The sequence below is a fragment of the Cryptomeria japonica genome, chromosome 7 (assembly GCF_030272615.1).
Source record: "Cryptomeria japonica chromosome 7, Sugi_1.0, whole genome shotgun sequence".
Classification (NCBI taxonomy): Eukaryota; Viridiplantae; Streptophyta; class Pinopsida; order Cupressales; family Cupressaceae; genus Cryptomeria; species Cryptomeria japonica.
The window spans coordinates 762,086,131-762,111,788 of NC_081411.1; the positions used below are offsets into that span (position 1 = coordinate 762,086,131).

The window sequence follows — 25,658 nt, forward strand, 5'->3', positions numbered from 1 at the left end:
GGTACTCAAATCCATGATTTATTCCTAGGATTGTTTGGGACTTTTGCAAATTAAGACCCTACAACCGCCTAGGGAGGGCTAATGCAATTAGGCCTATTTAGGTGCCGGTAGAGACCTAGAAGGGTTAGGAAGCCAAGGTGATGGATTTGGTGAGCCTTAAACCTCAAAAAACATTGAATACACCTTGCAGATGCATTGGGAAACCATAGGAAGTGTTTGTGTGTTAAGATCCTTGCAGGAGTGGTTGGAGTCCAGGAGAGGAGTGTGTGGGAAACTAAGGTGGCAACCTCAAGTGGTGGAGTTGACTGTCCAGAAACTATTGGATATACCTAGGAGGAAAGTCAAGAAGGTTCAGACCTTGGAGGTCTCATTATCATAACCCCTGCCAAGTGCCATAGGAAGGACTTGAGTAGTTGTAGGGTTGAGTAGGACAAGTCACTCAAGAAGGTGTAACAAACAAGGCTCCAAGACTCTCTGCATCACCCCTACTTCTATATATATACATGTCACTTATTATCTCTATATTTATCTTTCTACCTCTCCCTCTCTTCCTCTCTATATATTTATCTCTTCCATCTATATCTATCTATATTTATCTCTCTCCTCTCCATATTCATCTCCACCTCCATTTCCATCTCCATCTTTATCTGTCTCTCCTTACTTCTCTCTCTTCATCCCATTACAAGTGCAGTTGTCGTTGCTCCAAAAGAATGACTTGTTAATGCTTGATACTACCACTAGACTTATAGAATCCATGGGAGGCGGTTAAGCCATGTCACAAACTGGAGCATTGCGCTGCACAACACAAGGAGAATATGCATATAATGACTCAGTGAACCATAACACAGGTAAAATTCCTTTTGAGATAGTGTATGGATTCCATCCTAGGGCCATATTAAAGCTCATAGATCTCAGTTTAATGGCACCCAAGAGTGCACAAGGGGAGAACTTTGCAGAAGGTATTAAAGAGGTGTATGATAAGGTAAGACAGTCCTTACAACAAAAATCTGAGCAGTATAAGGTTAAAGCAGATAAAAAAAAGAGGAAGGTACAATTTAAAGTAGGAGACTTAGTGCTGGCATACCTTAGGAAGGAGAAACTTCCAAAAGGGCAGCCTATCAAGCTCATGATGAAGAAAATTGGACCTCTCAAGGTGGTGCACAAGTATGGGCAGAATGCCTATGAGGTTGAACTTCCTCCTACCTTGGGGATATCTCCTATTTTTAATGTATGTGATCTCTATCCATACAAGGGAGAGTCACCAACAAATCAGATAGACATGCCATCACTAGTTCATGAAGAATGGATAAAGGATTTGCCACCTAGTCAACCGGTTGAGTTAGAGAGTATCTTGGATACCAAGATGGTAAAAAAGACAAGGAAAGGAGTCTACAAGCACTATCTTGTCAAGTGGAAAGGGTTACTTGATTCAGATGCCAATTGAATGTTAGAGGCAAATATACTTCGCAATGGAGTAGATATTTCAGACCTTATAACTCAAGAGACTTGAGTTCTTTGACCTAAGGGAGTATGGTGCAGGGCACCTAATATTCCAAGAATGAAAGCTTTGTTTTCTTTTTAGTTTGTGTGTTATATTTGTGATGTAATAATGGACCAACCATTGAGGACTTAGTAGAGCCATGGTTGAGTTGTCCAAGTTTTGGCTTGAGTCAATTGTGCTCAGGATGCTGGTAGCCTGAGAAGTGAGATGCCTAGGTAGTTCACAGGTAAAGTACTCCAGATGAATGTATTCATGTATTAGGGGTCAATTGAGTTGTTTTTTAGGTCTTCTAGGGTGTTTGAGGACCTTCAAGAGTCTTATAATGCATTCGAATGCAAAATTGCATCTTGGAGCAAAAAGTTGTCAAAAGTTGCATTTTTGGTTATAGGCGTTAGGAAGTCAGTTGAACCAACTGAAAAAGTGGCTATAAGCCAAATTTCACTTCATTGTATGGGTTGGGAGGATTGGAAATGCAAGAGCAAGTTTTTGGTTTGTGAAGCAACCTTGTTTCCATCGGTTTTGGACAGTTTTGTTTTGTTTTCATTGTTTGTACGGTCCCGTACAGACTAGATGGTGTAAATTCATTGCCATCTTTGATTGTTCATTGTATTTTCTTTCATTGAGGTTGATTTGCAGGTTTGATTGTCCCAGGTTGTAGATATTTCTTCCATTCTTTGCAACTAGGAGCAAAACCCTTGCAAGTAGGGTTTAAGAGCAAGAAAATGGCTCTAACCTAGGCATTCTTTGATGGAACCTATTGAAATCACTAAGAATGATAGGTTAGGGTCTATACATATCTTAGGAATAGGGTGTGTGGTGTTGCAGGTCCAGGAGGAGGAGAAACAATGAAGCCCTAGGCTCACCGCTGGGAGTAGGTGAGTTAGGACAATAAGAAAAGTTTGATTTATGAGCACATGGGGATTGGTTCCGAACCAAGTGACACATGAATGGAAATCCCTCTGAGTGTCCTTGAAGGTTCTCAAATTTTTAGGGGCAGGAGATTTGACCAGTGAAGAGTTTTAGACTCATCTTGCCAAGTCACCGGTTAGGCCTAAACCCCTTCAAAATAGTGCAACATTAGAAACCCCACTTGTACGGATAACCTAGATGCACTTTTCCATTGTTTTCTAGAACTTCCAAAAGGGTACTCAAATCCATGATTTATTCCTAGGCTTGTTTGGGACTTTTGCAAATTAAGATCCTAAAACCGCCTAGGGAGGGCTAATGCAATTAGGCCTATTTAGGTGCCGATAGAGACCTAGAAGGGTTAGGAAGCCAAGGTGATGGATTTGGTGAGCCTTAAACCTCAAAACACATTGAATACACCTTGCAGATGCATTGGGAAACCATAGGAAGTGTTTGTGTGTTAAGATCCTTGCAAGAGTGGTTGGAGCCCAAGAGAGGAGTGTGTGGGAAACTGAGGTGGCAACCTCAAGTGGTGGAGTTGACTATCCAGAAACCATTGGATATACCTAGGAGGCAAGTGAAGAAGGTTCAGACCTTGGAGGTCTCATTATCATAACCCCTGCCAAGTGCCACAGGAAGCACTTGAGTAGTTGTAGGGTTGAGTAGGACAAGTCACTCAAGAAGGTGTAACAAACAAGGCTCCAAGACTCTCTGCATCACCGCTACTTCTATATATATATATATCACTTATTATCTCTATATTTATCTTTCTACCTCTCCCTCTCTTCCTCTCTGTATATTTATCTCTTCTATCTGTATTTATCTCTCTCCTCTCCATATTCGTCTCCACCTCCATTTCCATCTCCATCTTTATCTCTATCTCCTTACTTCTCTCTCTTCATCCCTTTACAAGTGTGGTTGTCGTTGCTCCAAAAGGATGACTTGTTAATGCTTGATACAACCACTAGACTTATAGAATCCATAGGAGGTGGTTAAGCCATGTCACAAACTTGAGTGTTGCAATGCACAACATAAGGAGAACAAGGGTGCACACCTTGGAACTATTCCCCCCCAACACAAGTGAGGGGCTTGAACCCATGACCAAGCTCTGATAACACTTGTTACAAGTGCGATTGTCATTGCACCAAAATATCGACTTGTTAATGCCTGATACAACCACTAGACTTATAGAATCCATAGGAGGCGGTTAAGCCATGTCACAAACCCGAGCGTTTGTGCTGCACATTACAAGGAGACCAAGGGTGCACACCTTGCAACACATCCCTCTATCTCCCCACTTTCTATCCCTATATATCCCTCTCTCCATCTCTCCATATTACAAATACTTTGGTATCCAATGGAAAGAGGTGTGGAAGGTCAATCCCAATAAAAATTGGTGTAGTTTTTTTTTTGGCTACATTTGTATAATACATGAGGTCAATTGGTAGGCCATTTAATATCTCTCTCGTCTCATATCTCTATCTCTCCCCCTATATCTTGATCTCTATTTGTCTCCCTTATTATTTGCCACTCTATCTTCATCTCTACCTCTACCTTCCTCTCTCCATCTCTATCACTAAAAATGTCTCTTCTTCTCTTTCCATGCTTCTTCATCGCTCTCTCTCCCTCTACCTCTTCCTACACCTTTATATCTATCTTTGCCCTTCTTTCTCTATCTCTTCATATTTCTTCTTCTTCTTCTCTCTCTATATTGTAAACATAACATGAGCCTATTTGTAATAGAGCCTTATTATCTCTCCTTACCCCTATATATATATATATCTCTCTCTCTACCCATTGATCTCATGTACATCACAAATGTATGAAAAACTAGATCAAAATTTTTGCTAATTGACCTTCCACACCTATTGGGTGTACCCATTGCACACTAAGGTGCGATTGCTAGTTTTATTTGTTGAAGACATTTTATTTATTTAAGGAATATCTTCATATATTTAAAAGAATATTTCTGACATTATTTAAATTTCATAAATTATTATCAAAATATTTATATTGGTAGTTTGTCAAAAATATTTGGTAATGATTTGCTTGACTTTTTAATATCACTATCACTTCAATGAATGCTTAGGAAATATTATAATTATAAAAATATTTCTAAAAACAATAATAATGTTATTATCAACATATGATTTTTGAATTATTGTTGGTGTTAGGATATATTATTAATATGTTTTTGATGTATTCACATTGTTGAGATAAATAGGTGTCATTGATTTACTCAGATGTAAATTAAGTGTGATTTTTTAAAGTTAATGATCATAGTAAAATGTAAATTAGGCGTGGTTTTTTTTGTTTTGTTTTTAAGTTAATGTCATACATTTTTCTCAGTGAGATGTAATCTACCAAGATGTCAGTTTTCACATTTCTTAATTTGTACTCTCCAATATATTATATAACATATTTTACTATGGCATAACTATTACACTTTCTTTTGATACAAGTAATTGTAAATATCAAATTTAAATTTTAATATGATCTAAAATATTGACATGAAAATTAGGAGACACTGAAACATATTGTGATATGCTTTTGGATTCAATTGCCTACATTTTATTTGTATCAATGTTTTGGATCACACTTCATGATCCATCATTAGGATGAGAGAGCTATTGAGATCATGGAGTATGATTGGAAATAAAATACAATTGAATCCATAAATATATCACAATATTCATAATTAATTGTAAAAATTTAATATTTCTGATATTGAAACATTTATTACTATCATACCTTCTGAAAACATTCTGTTTTATTAATGATCCATTGGTCTATAAAATCAGAAGTAAATATCAAATTTAACCGTTATGATCATAAACACTTATTACTATCATAAACTCTGAAAAAATCTGTTTTATCAAGGCGTGTGACATGAATTGGCTCTTCGTGCCTTGGTCAAACGGACTTCCAACGCTTCTCATAGCGGCATAGACGAGCTATCACGCAAGGCATGACAATTGATTTTGGTCCCAAATCAATTAGAAGCTTCTATTAATAATAATTATGAATACTTTCCTTGAAGATTCTACAGCAGTCCAAACACTAAAAGGAGTAAACAAAGGCTGTTGCCCTTCTTTCTTTTTCATTCTAATACATCTGTCTTTTCTTTTCCTTGTTCCCCAAAAACCACGTCCTTTTTTAGTTCGACATCACCGTCTCTATTAACTATATTCATAATAAACATCTTGGACATCACAGGCCCATGTTTTTCACTACACAAAATCCAGAATGAAAAAGCTGTGTTTCAAAATTTTCTGATTTTAAGTCTTTTGGGTGTGATTTTATTAACTTTCCGAGCCATTCAGTAGGGTTGTTGGGTGCACCGCAGATTTTGAAATTATGTTAATAAGTTGTAGATTGGTTTGAGTTGGTTCAGCTGAGACGGGTTCTGAGGAGGCAACAATAAGGTCTATTTGGTGCAGTATATTGATTTGAAGGGGCCTATATGTGATTGTATGGTTATAGTTTGATTTCAGTGGGCCTGGCCTGTTTTTGATGGGATGGTTCTTTATTAATTTGAAGGTCCCTGCGTCTGATGGGCATGCTTATAGATTGATTTGAAAGGGTATTGATTTGATATGGTTAGTGAGGAGGAAGGATGGGTGTGGCAGCAGCAGGTGGTGGAGGTGACAAGGGTGTGCCAGGAACAGAGGGACACCCCTCTTCTGTGGGCAGTTGAAGTGAGCAAGTGCCTCAGGGGAGCAGCTGTCAGCATGCCCTCCGTGGAACTGGGACATTTGCTCATATCGCATCTCTGTTGGAGCAACAATGGACCCATTTTATGGAAGTACATTGACCAGGCTATGTCATCCAGCATGACGCCTTCGTTACTTATCTTGGCATTATTGACTTCCAGGTATTTGTTTATTCTTGACATCAACCTTATTTTTCTGTTTGAATTTCAATTAACAAAATAAGGCTTTCACAGAACCATCGCAGGGTCTGGCTGCCCAAAAAGACTTAAACGCTTTAATAGTAGGTTGAATAATTATTCTCAAATTTAAAGAACCAATTGAAATTTGTGGTTATAGTCAAAATCTAATTCCAAATGTTTAAGCGGTTGTGGTGTAATGGCAAAATATCTGACGAGCTTCTGGTGTAACATTTATGGCATACAAATGAGCAAAAGCTAATCTCACACTTCCTCAAATAGGCGGCTCATAACTTACCCAAGAATTACTACGCAAAAAGGGTCACGTTTCCAAATAAAGAAAAGTATTGATGCCTGAAGGAAGGTCATAGTGTTATATCGCATTCTTGTAAGTTAGCACATGCATTTTGTAACTATAACTGAATTGATATCATTGATACCCGAATTCAGTTTCTGTTTGTTATAGTGATGCCTTCTGACACTAAACGTCAATCCTACTTGCTAAATTAGGTTCTTCAGTGCAGTTGAAACTGACAGTTTGATTGAATTTTGACAATTGGTTGGTAGTAAACATTATTGACTACCCGTTAAATATAAATGAATTTGTGTTTCATGTAACCAATGATAAACCAAATTGAAAAGAATTTGAGTGAGGGGAATAGATAAATTCAACAAGAATGAACACAAAATGGATTGACTGAAAATTGTATCTTTACATTAAAAAAACCATATGTAATGATTTTGATTAAAAAAGCAGTGATAACTAGGGCACTGACCCTTTACATAGCATGAACTATTAACAGTACCCTAACAACACTATAACAGCACAAAAACAGTTAAAAGCCAAAGTGTTTTAGAATAAAAAAACACCAAGAGTTCGAACCAACAAAACAAGGGACACCAGCCCCAACCAAAACCAGCAGAAAAAGACCTAAGGGGTCGACTTGCGAACCCCAGTCATATCCACGACCTTGTTCCATTCATTGAAGAGGAACTTATACATTTCCCTGGCCTCCTCCTTTTCAACATCACTTTCTGCAGTATGCTCTCTCAGGAGGGAGAGAGTCAGAGCCGAGCTGTGTAGAACCTGCAGGCAGAATTTGCTAACACTGATGATCTGGGTATCACGGATTTGCATCCTTCGTTTCAGCTCTTTTACCTCATCAATAATGGCCTTCATATCAAGGAGCGGCGCCAGGCTTTCAATCTGGTTCAGGATCATCTTGACCTCAGTGTTGATACGCTGGATTTGCTCCATAGTAGGGATCCCTTGAGGGAATTCAGTATCAGCAGCACTGCCCTCCCTGTTCTGCTCAAGATTGTGTCCCGTCTCCACTTCCAAGTCCTCTTTGTCCTCCTTGGTAGTTTCGGCCGTCTTCAGCGCATCCTCAGCAGGGACAGTAACCGCCTGGGTTTCCATATCCTCCAAGCCCACCATATTCATGACCTCCTCCGGGTCCACCAGGTTGATAGGGTCCACAAATTCCCCTTCTAGCTTATCATTTCCAGCATCCATAGGGGGCCCAGAAGTCTCCACATCCTTAAGATCTTCCATCTCCTTGTCATCCATATAATCCTCTTCAGCCTCATAGACATGATGGGTTTTCACTTTTTTCATCGAGGACCCCTTAGACGCAAGTCTGTGGGATCTCCTCCTTCCTTCCATGTCCGGAGAGGGGTTTTCCTCCTCCGCATTATGCGACGAAGAGTCATCATCTATGACAATTCTCTTGCGCTTCGCCGGAGATTTCCCTTTGCCCTTGGTGGGGGTAAGAAACTTTTCCTTGCTAGTGGAGGGAGAGGGCACAAAGTGGGTAATTTTAGTGATAGAAACAGAGGGGGGGAATTGGGCGGCTGCAAGGGCATTCTGTGCAAATTGTAGAAACCTAGGCAAATCCAGGCCAGAAGGGAAGACCGTGAAACGGTTCGAAGCCGAAGCAGAGGGATGAACCAACATTAAATTCCTAGGATGGCAGAGAGACCTATGGTAATCATAGAGCCTGTAAATAAGGCCTTGGTGAAGCGGAATTGGCGGCTTGTCCCCATTCTTGGGGTCCAGGGCTTCTTTAATAGAAGCTTCTAGAGAATGCAATAAGAAAAAAGGTAAACAAAGCAGATCATTATTGCTGAAGTGATTGAGCAAAGGGATGTGGTAGTAATAAAATACCTTGAAGCGGCCTTCCAGAGTAAAGTATTTCATGATTAACAGGCAGATTTGGTTCCAAGGGTGCTTCAACTCTTCATGGGCAAAACCACCCTGCAATTTCACCGGCTCCTCCTTGTTTCTGAAGAAGCGTTTCATACCTTCACTATTAGACATATCGCTGGTCCTCTTCCATTTTCTCCCTTCTAGTGAGAGACCCGTCGCTTGAGTAATAGAATCCTCCGAAACCTCAAAAGAGACACCCCCAATCGTGACCTTTCTGCCAGACCAAGAGGTCGCAAACTGGACCGAGAGCTGCTCATCATGGCCAGACACAGACACAACAGGTGTATGAACTGCAGCATAGTTGGCACTTGCATCTTCCTTAGCCCCGCCACCTGCCATTGATTCAGGGACGCCTTCTCAGCCCCCTTCTTCTTCTGTTCCTTGATTCTATCTTTGATAGTCATGTATGTCATCCCTATTTTGTTTTGAGTTGTCAGGAGACGACTTCTTTTTTGGGGGGGATGATGTAGTCGGAAATAATCAATTATGTTATTGTGTCGTCATTATGTTGCGTCATCATCGGTAATTGTGTGTTATGGGAGTCAGTTAGTTCACTCGAAGGGCAGTTGGACGCGACGGTTGGTCGCACCCCCTCGGGTATTATATATTGTATCTTGTTCCCTCGGGAAATCATCATTGTAATTGGAGACTATATGAAGGAAAATATACTTGTTCTTTGGAGTTATAACACTTATCTTATGGCATACTAGCATCTATTATTCTGTACTGTGCATTTACTTCTTATGTCTCTGAAATAGTTTCCATAGGCGAAACAGGTGTTGAAAGTTAAAATATAACAGAAAATACAAGCTTGAAAACGCAGGGAAGCTCCCACAATCATGTGTCTAAGTTTTGGACTCATAAATCTGAATATTGGATATTTCTGTTTTGTGCAAAATAAAATATTTGGTTACAATAAAGGGTTTTGTTGGTATACAGATTTGTCACTGCAGATTTCAAAGTAACTCATTCAATGGGCAGTGATAAATGTCCCAACTGTTGGATAAGTTGTTATTGGGGTAACAACTTTCCTTTGCATTTGGGAGGGGGAGCTCCCTCATATAATGGGGTTTTTTGTAGTTTTTGTGTACTTTCAACCTGAAAGTACAAAAAGGTGAAAAGAGAAAACTAAAAAATGTTGATTAACAAAAACCCCAACGATAGACATACAAATATTAAATGAGCTTTCACAACAAATTACAAGGGTTTTTCATCACCAAATGTGTTTTAATATGCAATGGTGATGAAAGAAAGGTAATAAATCTTGACACAAAGAGATGAGTATCTTCAACACATTCAAACGAAGATACCAAGATGTGATTGTGTTTCATTACATCAATTGCATGGGTTATAAACGTTTCAATTGAATGGAGTAGAAAAGAAAAAAGAAAAATTAAGGATGATGAGGTTGGGAGAAATAAAAAGCATAAAACAAAGGAGCAGGAAGGAGGAATTGTTGGAAAATTAAAAAAGATGAAAAAATAAAAAATGGTGAAAAGATGAAAAATTAGGAAATTGAAGACAAAAAAATATTTTGAAGCAATTCAAATTGAAAAAGACAACGATGGGAAAAATATGGAGGAAAGAGTTTATATTAAAATATTAAAATTAGAAAATATTATGAAGGCAAACGTTATTAAAGTGCCAAACGGTGGGAGAGAATAATTGAAAAATACTATAAAGTTTGAAGTCGATAATATAATTCTAAAAATTAAAATATTGAAGGGAAGGAAAGCTCAACAGATTTCTTTAATTACTTGACAGCATATAAAGTTATATTGGTGAAATTGTTTTCCATTCAAAGCAAACACTCTAGGTGGAAGGGTACGCATTTTTCTCTACACTCATCGTGTATGACAATTACACAAAGTTTTGTTACAACCTGAGCAAACTTTCCCTTGTACATGGTGACAGACACACAATGTACGGGTCTTCATCATGCTTGGCGAACAACTCTTTTCTCCTATATGACCATTACTCTTTAGCACTCTACTTGAACCTCTCGTACGGTCTACACTTTTCAGTTTCTCTGCTCTTCACAAATTTTCTATACGGCTTGCACTTTATCTCGTACGGCTTGCACTTTATTTAGTACAGTCTACACTTTATCCCATATGGCCACTCTCGGTAGGGCGACTACATGGTATTTATCCTGTATGACCACAATTTTTAAACCCCTGTGTACGATGTCATCTTTGCCATTGTACTGTATGACTTTTCCTTCAAGTACGACCTCCTTGTAAGTTGGTACTGCTATCTCTAGTACGACAACATTTGGCATATTTGGTACGGGCAATCCTTTTTGTATCCGTTTGCATTGGGCCATTTGACTTGGTATGGCCACACAACCCCAAACAACATTATTACTTTGTATGGCTCCTTGTTTAGTTCAAGGTGGTATAGCTTGCTATTGGCAGAGCAATTTCATTGGTATGGCAGCCTCTAGGAGGTAGTTATTACAATGGTTTTCAGAGAGATTATAAATTGCTAGAGAGTCAGTGTTCATTTAGAGTTACAATTGTGGAATCAAGTAGTAGTAAGGGAAAGAAGATTACGACTTGCATTTAGTTGGGGAAGTCAGTCTGAAATGACATAATCATGACAGATGCTCTCACCTAGGAGATTCTGAGCGGAAGTGAATACCACACGTAGTGGAAAGTAGCAGAGGAGAAGCACCCATTGAAGTTGGCTCTCATTCATGTGCAGGTCGACAAGGCCGTGCAAGTCCCTTTGTTCAATGTGTGCGAATTCAAACCTTATTTGAAGGCAATGGTGGTCCACTACAATAGGCACGCGCACAAATCAATTATACCATATAAGGGGTAAGACGTCACTTTTTCTTTTTGGCCGACAAAATTTACCAGTGTATTTGGGATACCCTCACAAGGAGCTCTGTTGACGTGTATTTTATACACCATCATACACAGAATAAAATACCTAAAGGCATCTTATCCTCTCTTGAGAAAATAGTCTCTAACTGCTGAAGATCTGCAAAAAGGATCAGTTAGATGGACTCCAAGGTTCTTTTAGTGGGGTCTCCACGTGTGGATAAGCTCTTCGTGGTACGATGTGATTTGCTGGAATCACAAGGGGACTTACATATGATGATTGAACTTCCGATCTGCTTTGCTGGACACAGGCTCTTACTAACTTAGATTAAAAAAATGGAAAAAGGATAAGGGCGAAGAGAGGATCTAATCCTAATACTAAGAATGTAGGAGCAATGATTGATTTTTTGATGAAACTCTAACTAGGTCTTGTTTTGACATCAATGGAACATCTACACAAGACTAGTGCGATCTTCTATGGGAAGCTTTATGATGTTCAAATCATCACCGCAGGCATAGATACCATCCAAGTTGATGCATATCAATGAAGAGGCGACAAATTGAAATTGAGCTTAGGCTGAACGATTCCAGTTGACTACGCAAGGCAAGTCTGCAATCAACAAACTGCTAGTAGTATGGATATACGAATTTCACCATCAATCAAGCACATTTCCTCCATTCATCTAATTATCTACCATCTAAGATTGAAGACTCAACAAGAAACCATGCAAATTGCAAGAAAACGACACATTTCACCATTACTTCAATGAAAATGGAGTTTGTTTACAATCAATGGCAACAATTTCTTGCCTTGTCCTCCTATTCTACTCTCTATCTACTAACTACTTTCAACTATTTCTATATTATCTCTCTCTAATTCTAAATTATTTTTTTACAAATGAAATGTTTTGGCTTATATAGTGCCCACAATACAATTTGATGGCTTAGATCAATTCAAGATCAATGGCCAAGATTCAACAATGAAAAACCCTAATTAGGGTTTGTTACAACCATTACATAACATTTAATGCTTGACCAATGACAAAATTGTATTGCTTGGACACATGTCCTCTTTAGAAAAATCGACCAATGGATAGCCGGGGTAGGTACATCGGAGTTTGTGCCACCTTCCATGAGTTAAGTACATTGAATCTGGACATGCTGAGATGGACCTCACTGATTGGAGACGTGATGACTAGGATGCCACCTCATCTGACACTGGTAGCTTGCTAGATATTCAATTTGATGTCGTTGAGAGGCTTGCTTTAATTAATTTATCTGGAACTATTTACTTCTTCAACGAGCCCTTGTTCTAACTCCTTGCGTCCTTGATGTGCAAGACGATGATGTACGTCTCCTTGGAACGCTGGATTGAAAGAGGTCGCCCATGTCCTGGCTAAGACCGTCCCGGCGAAGACCGTCCTGGCGAAGACCGTCCTGGATCCGGCTTGATTTTCCTTGAAGAGACCTCCATTTGATGCCTACACAACATTTCATTATAAGAACTCGATTTTGCAATGAATAACATAAATAAGAGAGAGAAGTTTTTAGGAAACGTCATGATAAGTCTCTAGAGTTATCATTTCCTGAAAAACAACGATTGAGCAAAGAAATTCAAAATTCAAAACTTCAAAATTTAAAATATGACGACGAAAGAATAAAGCAATAATAATTAAATCGCCATACCTCAATAGAGAGCTAACTCTAGAATGCAAAAAGGAAAAGATCGCCTAGGCAAAATTGAGGTAACAATAGATCTTCAATGTGGTCTCCTCAAAAAATCAACCTCGCCACCTTTTGGATTTCAACGTGATCTTCAATTATCGCCTTTGTCAATTTGCTCAAATGGATCTTCAAGTTCGCACAAACAAATCTCCAAGTCTCGCACCTTCGACGTGGTCTTTAATCCATGGCAAATTCGCTCCAATGAAGTCTTCAAGATATCGCACCACCCTTTGATGTTAGCGCCACCTTTGGATTTCAACTTAATTCGCACTCCACACTTCAAGCACACTTCGCACCACCTTTGCTTTCCTCAATTCGCATGAAGGATAAAAAAAATGATTGTGTGAAAATGAAATCTTTCACTCCCCTTATATAGCGCTTTCACCCTTTCATCCCCTTTGGCCGACTTGAAGATAAAAACACCTTTTTAAATGATTTTTAAATGATTTTTAATAAAATAAGAAGGCCGACTTGGATACATGAGCGCTTGAAATCGATTTTATATTAATTAGTTAATTAATTATTAATGCCTTGCGTTTTTTATTTTTGCAAATTTCGATTTTAAAAAATAAAGGCAAAATAATTAATAAAGGCAACGCCACATTAAATGCAAGTTAAAATGGATTTTCAATTTTTTATCGAACTTGGCATTTAAGAAAATTTGAATTTGTTTATTTGGCGCCAAAAATATGAAAATGGAAGGGACGTACCTCATCGCCCTGGTCCCTTGGAGAGGGACAGGAGCGATCCATGATTTTGTCTTGGTTTTTGCATTTTCTACGTCCAACTCCTTCATCTCCACGTTGAAAATTGATCATTTTGATGGTCCTTCGAATCTGATTGCCTTGTGTGCGTTCATGGGTCCCCTTTTGGATGTCCATTGCCCTGGTCCTTGTCCAAAGGACAGGAGCGATCTTCTAATTTCCACGTTCAATATGCATCTTCTATCTTCGATCTTCATTGTAATGTCTTCTAAACGTCGTCCCTTACCTCGCTTAACCTCGCCTTGCTTCGTTTTTGAAAGAATATGAGCGCTTTTGGTGATATCGCCTTGGTCCTTGTCCAAAGGATAGGAGCGATGTGAGCTTTTACCTTGATTGGCAATGTTTGGACGTTCAACATTCTTGCGAATTATCTTCAAACGATGCCTTGGACCATATGCTATCTTATGACGTCTTGACTTAGCTTGAACTTGAAGCAAAACGAGGAATCCAAAGCAAATCGCCCTGGTCCCTTGGAGAGGGACAGGAGCGATATAGTCTCCATGCTCAAAATGATGATCATTTTACGTTCAAAACCCTTGTATATCATCTTTTTATCATACCATGGACCCTCTAAAACATTGCAACATCTTGTCCTTACGTAAAAACTTGCATGAAATGGCCAATGCATCTAACATCGCCCTGGTCCCTTGGAGAGGGACAGGAGCAAACTAGGTCCTAGGGTGCAAATCTCTTCATTATAACGACCTTTGAATGTTTGTGCTTGCTAAAAACGCCTTGAAATGTCCCTCGCCACCTTGTCTTGACTTGGATCGACCTTGAACTTGCATAGGAAGTAACATCACCATTGTATCGCCCTGGTCCCTTGGAGAGGGACAGGAGCGATCCTCCTTTTGTGGCTCTTATTTCACTTTGTCAGGTTCTAAATTTATATTCAACGGACTCGTCATGCTCCACTCCATTCGTTCATGTCCTGACATCATCTGTAACTTTGCAAGAAAATCATTTATATCAAAAATCGCTCTGGTCCCTTCCTCTCGACAGGAGCGAACTGGGTCTTAGCACTCTTGTGGACGTCTAAAAAATCTTCAATTTGTATTCAATGCGTTCATCTCATGTTTTCCTTTGCCTTTGTACGTAAACTTGCCTTGATTTTAGCTCGGATCTTGCCTAATGAAGGAAATCGCTCTGGTCCCTGGGAGAGGGACAGGAGCTACAAGGTACCTCGCCCTGGTCCCTTGGAGAGGGACAGGAGCGATATTAGCATTCTAGGTCATTCTCCTTCATTTTTGCATCTCAAATTATATTCATTTGGCAAAGCATCTTCCTTTGGACCCTTTCAAATTGTTAAGTCATCGAAATCTCGCAAGGACAAGGCGAAATTTGATTTGTAGCTCCGGTCCTTCACTGAGGGACAGGAGCGATTTTTCTCCTGGAGACATTTCTGTGCTCATGAAAATCTTCAATTTATATTCAATGGAAAGATCTCGCCGCTCTCCATCACTTCCAACTCGAAATTTGTCCGGACTCTGCAGGAGTAGTGAGATATTTGAAAATGAGCTCCCGTCCTTCACTGAGGGACAGGAGCGATTTAGCTCCTACAGGCCAAAATAACATGATTTTTCACATTTTAACACTTCACGAGGCGAAAACAAATCAATTCCAATGCCCAGGATCAAAATCAAAAAAGGTCAAAATTTGGTCAAAAATATTCAATCGGACAAAAATTCACATTTCACTTTCAACACTTAGACAAATTTAAGCTTTGCATCAATATTCCAATTGAAAATTAGACCACTCTGGCGAATTCATTGCATTCAAAATTTGCATCCTAAAAAAGGAAGCCCAAAAGATCTCAAAAACGACTGGATTCTGGCCTGAAAAGACAAAATTTAAAAACCCTAAGGCTTGACCCTAAATCCAGACGACTAACTGAATTCATCTTCTTGGGAGTGGATTCGTGATGGAGTCTACATCAGCACTAAATTTATGAGGCCTTCTTTCGAAGACAAATTTGCAGAAAGAAGATATTCTTGGCATCAAGTAATTTTGTCATATTTGGAGCTAATTGTAAATTCCATTTGCTGAGGTCTTGTCTCAGTATTTTCAGACTTCATAATTGTGAGGGGGTGCCATGATTTTGTCATGGAAAACCATATTGGCATTGATTGTTATTGAGGGCTCAAGGAGATTCTTCCTAGCAGCAAATTGAAGGTGAATAAGTGTGGTTGCAGGTGCAGAATCAGATCTGAGACACAAATCGAAATATTTCCATCATTACCATGATTTTGTTCATGTCCTCTTGATTAAGCATTGAACTTCCTATTTGGTGATAGCGCCACTTTTGGAGAGGGACAGCGATCATGTTTGGGGTTTCAAATGAGGGTTTTGAGCTGATAATTATTTATTAACAGACTTTACATCTGCAGCAATCAAACAGTAGGAGTCCACAATTTGACCAAGTAAGCACAGTTCATGCTCCAAATTTGCTACAAGACTAGAGCGCTTGCTTCCTATAGATAGTCTGATAGTTTTGGCATGAAGACGGACTGCAGCAGCTATCAACTAATAATCATTTTCTGAGGACTCCAAGAACAGGGGCGATTTGTATAAGGCATGATTTTGGTACAATTTTCAGATATTGCTTGCTCCTTCACATTGACATTGGGCAACCTTACAAAACAGGTTCTTTACTTGCTTATAGCTGATAATTTTAGTGGTGTTACTATTAATGCTATCATAGACAGCTATATATGACAGTTTGAAATTTGTGGGGGTATGCCTATATTGACAAGCTTTCAGCTTGCTTGATTATATTTGAATTTGCATTCAATAAAGGTGCTCAGAGTTGGTGGCAAATGTCTGAAGTAAGGATCCCTTTATTTTCAGCTTATGTGATGCATGCCAATCGTTTGAAATAATGCCTATTGGCTGTAGATATTGTTTGGCTTTTGCATCTCTTCATGTGGTTATGATTTATGAGTTTCAATCAAACTAAAACATCAAGTATTCAACAACAAACAATTAGAAAGTTTATAACAGTTGGGTTGAAGGTTGAAGAACAAATGTTTGACAAAATGTCAGATAGCTGAAAGTACATATTAATGAGTCTCATAGATCATTATAAGTCTATTGTGTTTTGCATATTGGGATATCATACCATTAGTAGATGTCCATTATGAGAAATATGTGATTATTCAGTCCCCTAACCAAACTGAAATCTCTGAGACAACATACCAGCAAGACATAAACTTATAACAGCAGGTTGGAAAGCATATTTTTTGACAATATTCCTTGCATTCTTAGTCCAATGTAAGCAGGGGATATTACAGTGGTATCAGAGCGGTTTCCTGCCATCCTGTTGGGGAAGTACAGAGGGAAAGATGGCTTTCGACAAATCCACTGTTGATTTGATGAGGAACTTGCGAGATTTGTTGAATGTTCCGGAAACAAAACAGGGATATCTAGGAATATTTGGGAAATCGAAGAAAAAGGAAATTTCTCAGCCTACAAGTGATCATGAGCACAATGTGAGCAGGTATGGAAGAGCTACTAAAACAAATTTTGAAGGTGGTTCTACTTCCAAACTCAATGATCAGGTTACATGAACGCCCATAATGGGCAAGATTGAAATGAGAAGACAAGGTCTATGCTTCATTTGCAAAGGTTTTTGGGAGCCTAAACACCAATGCACGGATAATGAGGTTAAGGAGACTTATACACATGCTGATTTACCTTGCAGCCATGGGACAAAAAGTATGGCACATGATACACTTAGTTTCCCCTTGACGGCAGCTCTTGAACCAGCACTTGGTAATGGACGGTTAGTAGAGGATGAAGTCTTGGTTGAGACTATTAATGGCACTATAGATAAGTATGATGTAGCTCCTGATTTTCTGTTTTATGACAGCAGACCTCCTCTAGAGCATGACGGTGGTTTAGATGTCACGGTTAGTGCAGAAAATGTTGTGGAAGAAGCTTTGAATGTTGGCATGCAAGATATGAGTGTCAAACATGAAGAATGCATGGAGAATATGAGCCACAACAGTTCTGATTTTCATGACAGCAGTAAGGTTCATTTGCATCAGCATGAGACAATAATTATTACACATGAGATTGAGGGTTTTATAGTGTTGTCAAGTGAAGATACTCAAGAATTGGGTGTTAAAGATGAGCTAGGAGGGATGAATTCAAATCATGAGCATTCTAATTTTCTATATCAGACTTGGGTGGATGTGGAAATTGACCCTTGTCTTAGTGGAGCAGCCACTATTGTTTTGACTACACATGACGAAGGAGACACTTTGCAATGGCATGACATCATCACCTATTTGTTTGAGGACAGCAGCATTATGTTCCATAATATTCATGAGATTACAGTCTTTACACCTGCAAGAGTTTGTGAAGATGAGTTTACAAGCGTTGAGCATGAGGAAGAAGTGCTTGTGAAAGTTGAAGGCATGACACAAATTCATGACAGCGGTGCTGATTGTTATAACAGCATTGTTATAACTCTTCATCCTCAGGGTAATGCAACTCATAATCATGGAGAAGACAATGTCATGGAGTTCCCTAATGTTGGCATTCAAGTTTGGGAAGGCAGTCGTGAGACATGGGTTGCTGATGTAAATAGTAAGGGGTATGATTTTGTGCATCATAGCATAGAAGAAGTAAAAAGGACTCAAAGTATGTGTGAAGTGTGGTTAAGGAAAGCTAGACAAGCTAAGTTGCTAGCTGCCCAAACAAAGCAACATCTACAAAAGGTCAAGGAACGTTGCAACCATATAGAACATGAGCATAGTGACCTTATGAGATCAGCCACACATGAATTACTTTGGGGTGTTAAGAAAGACACCTACATTACTAATTTGAAGTGTGCATCTATTTCTTATGATATGGCAGCTATCTACTTGTTGATTGGTGACTTAATCTACCTTGATTCTGCATGGGTTAGTGGCTGTCAAGTTTTGATTTCCAAGGCATTTTCAGGTTTGGCATGGTCTACATCAGCTATTCAGTGGCACAAAAGTGTGGGGACATATCTATTCGATGGGGAATGAGTATGAGATGGGTTTCTTGGGTTTACATTGCTTTCCAGGATGGGAGATTCATGGTAATTTGAGGAGTCATTTCATCTTCATCACATATGGTAGGATTGATGGATTAATTTGGGATCCGGGTAATGTTAGGATTGAGGCTTATATTCCTGTGGCACGTGATGATGTGATTGAATTGATTCAGCAGATATAGTTGGTGTTACAGGAATTCTTTCATGTTGACAGGGACATTGCACAGTTTTTCATTTGGAATCCAGGTGGTGTGATTCTTCAGGATGTTTTTGTTGAGCAGCGGAGATTGCTTGGGGTCAAGCAATTTCTGGAGGGGCGGATTGTAATGTCACCATTTTTCTAGCCTTTTATGAAGTTTTAGCCTTTTGCCTTTTGGCTAAGTGGAGTAATAAGGAGAAAATAATTAATTAATTTCTTATAAAGTCATGAAATAAATAAAAATTTAAAAGGGGTGACTTTATATTTAATTAATTAATTAATTAGTGACTTAAAATAAAATATTAAATTATAAAGTCACTAAAATAAAATAATATTATTTCTAGAATCCTCTAGAAGTTGATGAGACGTATGGAGGAATAAGGATAAATAGAGGTTGAGTCTCATTGTATGATCATTGGAGATTTGGATTATCGATTTGATGAATTGACTGATTCTTTGCATTAGTTGAATCTTTGAGGACGCAAACCTTCAGCAAATTGATAGAAGGGTTGGACGAAACCCTAGTTCTTCTTCTTGGGAGTGGATTTGTGACGGAGTCTACATCAGCACCAAATTTGTGAGGTCTTCTTTCGAAGACAAATTTGCAGAAAGAAGATATTCTTGGCATCAAGTAATTTTTTTATATTTGGAGCTAATTGTAAATTCCATTTGCTGAGGTCTTGTCTCAGTATTTTCAGACTTCATAATTGTGAGGAGGTGCCACAATTTTGTCATGGAAAACCATATTGGCATCGATTGTTATTGAGGGCTCAAGGAGATTCTTCCTAGCAGCAAATTGAAGGTGAATAAGTGTGGTTGCAGGTGCAGAATCAGATCTGAGACACAAATCGAAATATTCCCATCATCACCACGATTTTGTTCATGTCCTCTTGATTAAGCATCGAACTTCCTATTTGGTGATAGCACCACTTTTGGAGAGGGACAGTGATCATGTTTGGGGTTTGAGATGAGGGTTTTGAGCTGATATTTATTTATTAAATTGACTTTACATCTGCAGCAATCAAACAGTAGGAGTCCATGATTTGACAAAGTAAGCACAGTTCATGCACCAAATTTGCTACAAGACTAGAGCGCTTGCTTCCTATAGATAGTCTGATAGTTTTGGCATGAAGACGGACTGCAGCAGCTATCAACTAATAATCATTTTCTGAGGACTCCAAGAACAGGGGCGATTTGTATAAGGCATGATTTTGGTACAATTTTCAGATATTGCTTGCTCCTTCACATTGACATTGGGCAACCTTACAAAACAGGTTGCTTATAGCTGATAATTTTAGTGGTGTTACTTTTAATGCTATCATAGACAGCTATATATGACAGTTTGAAATTTGTGGGTATACCTATATTGGCAAGCTTTCAGCTTGCTTGATTATATTTGAATTTGCATTCAATAAAGGTGCTCAGAGTTGGTGGCAAATGTCTGGAGTAAGGATCCCTTTATTTTCAGCTTATGTGATGCATGCCAATTGTTTGAAATAATGTCTATTGGCTGTAGATGTTGTTTGGCTTTTGCATCTCTTCATGTGGTTATGATTTATGAGTTTCAATCAAACTAAAACATCAAGTATTCAACAACAAACAATTAGAAAGTTTATAACAGTTGGGTTGAAGGTTGAAGAACAAATGTTTGACAAAATGTCAGATAGCTGAAAGTGCATATTTATGAGTCTCATAGATAATTATAAGTCTATTGTGTTTTGCATATTGGGATATCATACCATCAGTAGACGGCCATATGAGAAATATGTGATTATTCAGTCCCCTAACCAAACTGAAATCTCTGAGACAACATACCAGTAAGACATAAACTTATAACAGCAGGTTGGAAAGCATATTGTTTGACAATATTCCTTGCATTCTTAGTCCAATGTAAGTAGGGGATATTACATAGTAGTCGAGGGTTGAAGAACTTTATTGCTACAGTTGAATGGAGGTGCATCTTAGACCTGTTTAAGAGCCGACTCATTGGGGCAAGTTGGGCCTTAGACATTGCAGTATAGATGGTTTCTTTGATAATTGGGTTAAGTGTAGGAGGGTCTATAATTGGACATGTATACTTTCAGAGGGGATTTGAGAATTCCTCAGTTTGCAGCACAAGGCCTTTTGCATGGGACAGCATGCCATTGGCCTTTTCTTAGATGCCATTTGAACACGTGTTGGTAGACAAGTGGGGTTGCCTACAATTGGTTGGCCGCCTTGACCCTTCATGGACAATTGTTTTTACAGGGCCCACCTAGGTGTGCAGATGGGTGGTGTAGAGTAGATCCAACCCGCTAGGAAGAGGCAAAGGCAGTAGGAGGAGCCCAAGAGCGAGAGTAGCAGCAAGGAGGCCATTGAGCTATCCTTTGCGAGTGAAACCGTCGAAGGCGTGTTTGTGGCTAACACCACAGGCTTTGTCAAGGATGATGTGGAGGAGGCGTTTGTCATTGGGGACATTGCTGGAGCATCACTAGCAACAATTCCTCTGCCGACCCTTGTTGTGCCTCCATCAATTGTTTAGTCAGTTGCAGTGCTAGTCGCTCCATCGGTAGGTTCCTCCGTGCTAGCTGAGGGCACTACTAAGCTAGAAGAGAACTTTGATACTTGGCTGGATATGCTAGGAGTTCCACCTGATGCATCTCTAGTCGAGTCTCGTGGGTTACTCTTAGAGACCGTTGTGTTGGACAGGATAGCATCTTTTGTGGGAGCACTTGTTCCAGGAGAGTCACCCTTAGTACAGGATGTGCCGAGCACTCTGTCAATTCTAGATCCATCTCCAGGACTACTTACATCATTACTTTTAGATCAACCTCTAAGCCCTCTTCTCGAGTCACTTCTAGATCCACCTCCAGGGTTGACACTTGACCTGTAGTAGCTAGTGGCCCGATTGTCCCAACCTCCAGCCTCTCATGCCCTTGCTGGCAGAGCAGAGGAGTCCTTGTCAGGTAGTTGGGATGAGACTATTTAACGCCTTAGCCAGCTGAACCCCCATGACCTTGTTGGTATGGTCCGGCGTTGCATCCACCAACTAGAGATTATGGCTACCTTTCTGGGTAGTGGGGGACATTGTGAGGGAACTTAATATCGACCACGACCCCTTGGTCGCGCATGCTGTTGAGTGTATCCTAGCTTTCATGTAGGTCGAATGCAATGACGAATTCTTTCAGTGCTTCATCTCCAAAGGGTGGCCTAGGGTGGAAATACAGGAGATGATGGATTCCTTGGTGGCCAATAGGACGAGGCCTCCATGGCTGTGTGCTACGAGCGCTCCATGGCATGGAGCTATGTTTTAGGGACTTGTTCCTTCGGCACCATTGTTTGGTAACTGCCATTGATGAGTTGACGACCCAATGCGAGAGTGCCCTTCGCTAGGCAAAGTAGGCTCGGAAGGTCCTAGATGAGCAAGCGCAAAAACTCAAGGAGTAGTTTATCTAAGAGCATTCTTGTGTTACTACTTTTGAGGAGGCGGCTGCAGATCATGAGCACTAGATGGAAGAGAGGGATCGATAGCTAGCAGAGAAGGATCGACAACTCACAGAGAAGATCAGTCGGTGAGGCAGTTGGCAACAAAGGATTAGAAAATGATGACAAAGGACTGCGATTTGAAGAAGACGAAGAAGCAGTTGATGGAGAGGGACCTAGTGGCAACCAACACCTCTAACGCCTTTAGTGGCAACCCTCCCAGGCTTTTGCCTTGACATCCTCTATGCTTCTAAGGATGTCCTCTCATCCTTCCTAGTAATTTCCTTCATTTTTGTTGTGTTCTAGCTCCCATTTTGTTTCCATCATCTGGAAGACAACTTCGTTTTCAAGGGGGCTGATGCAGTTGGCACTTTTTGCCTGGTGTTCATAAATGAATAATTTGTTATTCGAGTATTAATTGTATAAGGATTATTCGGCTACTTTTGTAATGTTGTCATTCGTTCCCGACAAGTATTTCGGTTCGGTAGTTCCTTCCAACCATCGAATAGTATTTATTGTACTCATTTTGTTGTGTCGAGAACCAATTGATTATTGGACACATTGCATATGGTAATGAATGATACATCTTTCTGAAACTCTATTGTTTTGACATTGTCATTTGTTTTTCTATGTTCTGCAAATGATATCTCTGTTTACTCTGCACATTTAATAGTAAATTTCTTACGGGAGTTGACACAAGAGTGAAGGCATGCACTGTTAGCACCCAATTTTTGGTGGTCAATATTTCAATTATTACTGCTATTGGTTTGCTCAGCACATACAATTCCCTCATGTTGTAGTAATACAGTGGTTTTTATGAACCTTCTGACTTGTTTTTTGGTGTTACGAACCTTCTGACTTGAAAAATATGGTTGTTCTTGGCTTTACACTTGAATTTTGTTGAGATGCTTTAGGTAACTTGATTCATGAACAATTGTTATGAGTTTCAATGTAAAATTACAGTTCTTGTGATTTACGGACTACATTGTTTATTTGCCAAAGTTTATTACTAGTCTTCTTTTTTAGCAATATTTTTGGCTAAAACTTTAATTAGCATTGTGTAATATTTCCTGGTAAATGGACTTCTATAGTTTATTGGATACAACAGACAATTTTTCTTATGGTTTTTGATTGGGAAAATATGTATTTACTTAGCTTTAGATTAAATTGGACATGCCTTATTAAAGCCCTTGTGTGTAATGACTGAAACGTCTAGTGCCGCTTATTGCTTGATGATCATGAGTACATCTAAATATTTTTTTCCTTTTTGTCTATATACCTTAATTCGAACAAGGTTGTATTCCTATTCTGCAAGAGTCTGAACACAATCTATTCAATACCACATAGTTATTAATTTATTAGTATAAGAGGATTTGAATTTTAAACACAAAATAGAATTAAAGCATAAACCACATTAAATATGTTGCCTTTGCATCGTTCCTTCTTCTTAGCACAGATACAGATCACAGAGTAACTCTTTCTAAATGGTATGTTATATGGGCTATATTTTTTTAATATACAATCTTTATCTATATTTTGTTTCTAATTGAATTGCAGAGTGATTCCCTATCGTCAAATTCAGCCAGAAGCTTATAGACTTTATCTGGAACTTCTTGGTAGATATTCATTTTCGTTAGCTTTAACTAATACAACTTCCACTAGCAAGAAGTAAGTACATGTTGCAAACTTTAGCACTCTTTGATAACAACAATAAAGCCACACTTTGTTCTTTAGTATTTAATCATTTTTAGTGAAAAAGAAAGATAAAATTCACAGATAGACAGGAATTACAATATAGTTTGTGTTTAATACTATCCTGTTTCAATGGTTAAAGAGAAATTGGTAAAGTTTACTCTTAAGTCCATTGTGTGGTTTACCTTATTTTTCATTGTCTTCCTTTCCTATCTTGCTCATCTCATTGTATAATTTCTCAATATTTGTCTTGCTCAAGTCAATAAATTATCTCTTCCTCTGTAATTAACTTTTTTAAAGTGTAAAGCTGAATGAAACAAGCTAAAATTGTTGACATAAATACATTGCAAAAACCTAAGGCCAGTTTCAAACAGTATTCAATCTTTCTAAGAAGAGGATAACACCTTCAAATAATAAATGGGAAGCTGGTTCAATACAAAGTAACTGTTAGACGAATTTACAGAATCAACAGATTATTTAATAAACTCATTCGTTTTTAAATATGACTATTGACTGAAACCCTTTCTTTATCACAAAATTAGTATCTTGCAGAGTTTAATTGCTCTAATCTGAACCATATATTTTTTAAGAAAAATATTTTCAACTTATGCTTTATTGAGGGGACACAATTTTGAATGGTTCAAAGTATACATCACATGCCAACTAATAAGGATGACATATGGGCTACTACAAATGAATAGAGGAAAAAAAATAAAAAAATTACAAATTAGATATTTCATCAACAAAGATCTTAATATATTTATAACTGATAAATCTTATTTATATTGTTTTTTTTAAATACTTTGCTTATAACAGTCATGAACATCAAACTGTGAAGCTATGCAAGCATTGGACTTTGGGACTGTAGTTGTGCAAACAAAAAACTGAGCAAGTAAAAGAATAAAAATCATTCACACAGAGAAGTGACATGAATTTTCCTTGGAGAAATTAAATAGCAGAAAAGTCTAGCAACTTGGGGCTGTTCCTACTTATGTCAACTAATTCAGCAAGATTTACAAGACATTTGCTTTTGTGGAGCCTCTAGGAACACTTTGAGACTAAGCGGATGCATGTACAAGATTGCTCTTTTATGAAACTCACTCAATTTAACTCCCTTCAGTCCTACAATCAGCTGTACTAGCATTCTACATCTCTAGATGTCCATTTACAAGTGTCGATGAAACTTTTTTATACGCAAGTGGGCTATAAAAGTTGAGGCAGATGAACTCAAGAGACATTACATCTCAATTGTTGGAATGCAGAATTTCTCGTTTTAGGTTTTGGGTGGTTAAACTTCTTCTCTGTTGTATTGGGCAGATTCATGCTTGTCAAATTTGTTTGTTTGCCACTTCATTAAAGATGAGGATTCATTAGGGCATGGATTTGTTAGGTAGATTTGTCTACCATTGAGACTTGCAAGTTTAGTTGTAGGGGACAAAGTCAGTGGCTCTAAAATC

The 25,658-nt window shown here is 38.7% G+C and overlaps 1 protein-coding gene across 2 annotated transcripts in view; it reads left to right on the top strand.

Annotated features, from left to right (window-relative positions):
* The first annotated feature begins 5,331 nt into the window (after window positions 1-5,331).
* LOC131030061 (mediator of RNA polymerase II transcription subunit 33A) overlaps window positions 5,332-25,658 on the top strand; it is a 206,596-nt gene continuing 186,269 nt past the window's right edge. Inside the window, exons 1-2 of one of the 2 annotated variants that reach the window (XM_057960744.2) lie at window positions 5,332-6,281; window positions 24,067-24,177. In XM_057960744.2, coding sequence (XP_057816727.2) covers window positions 6,004-6,281; window positions 24,067-24,177 — 389 coding nt within the window. In that variant the 5' untranslated portion in view covers window positions 5,332-6,003. The remainder of the gene's footprint in view (window positions 6,282-24,066; window positions 24,178-25,658) is intronic. The other variant, XM_057960743.2, reaches the window with a different exon arrangement.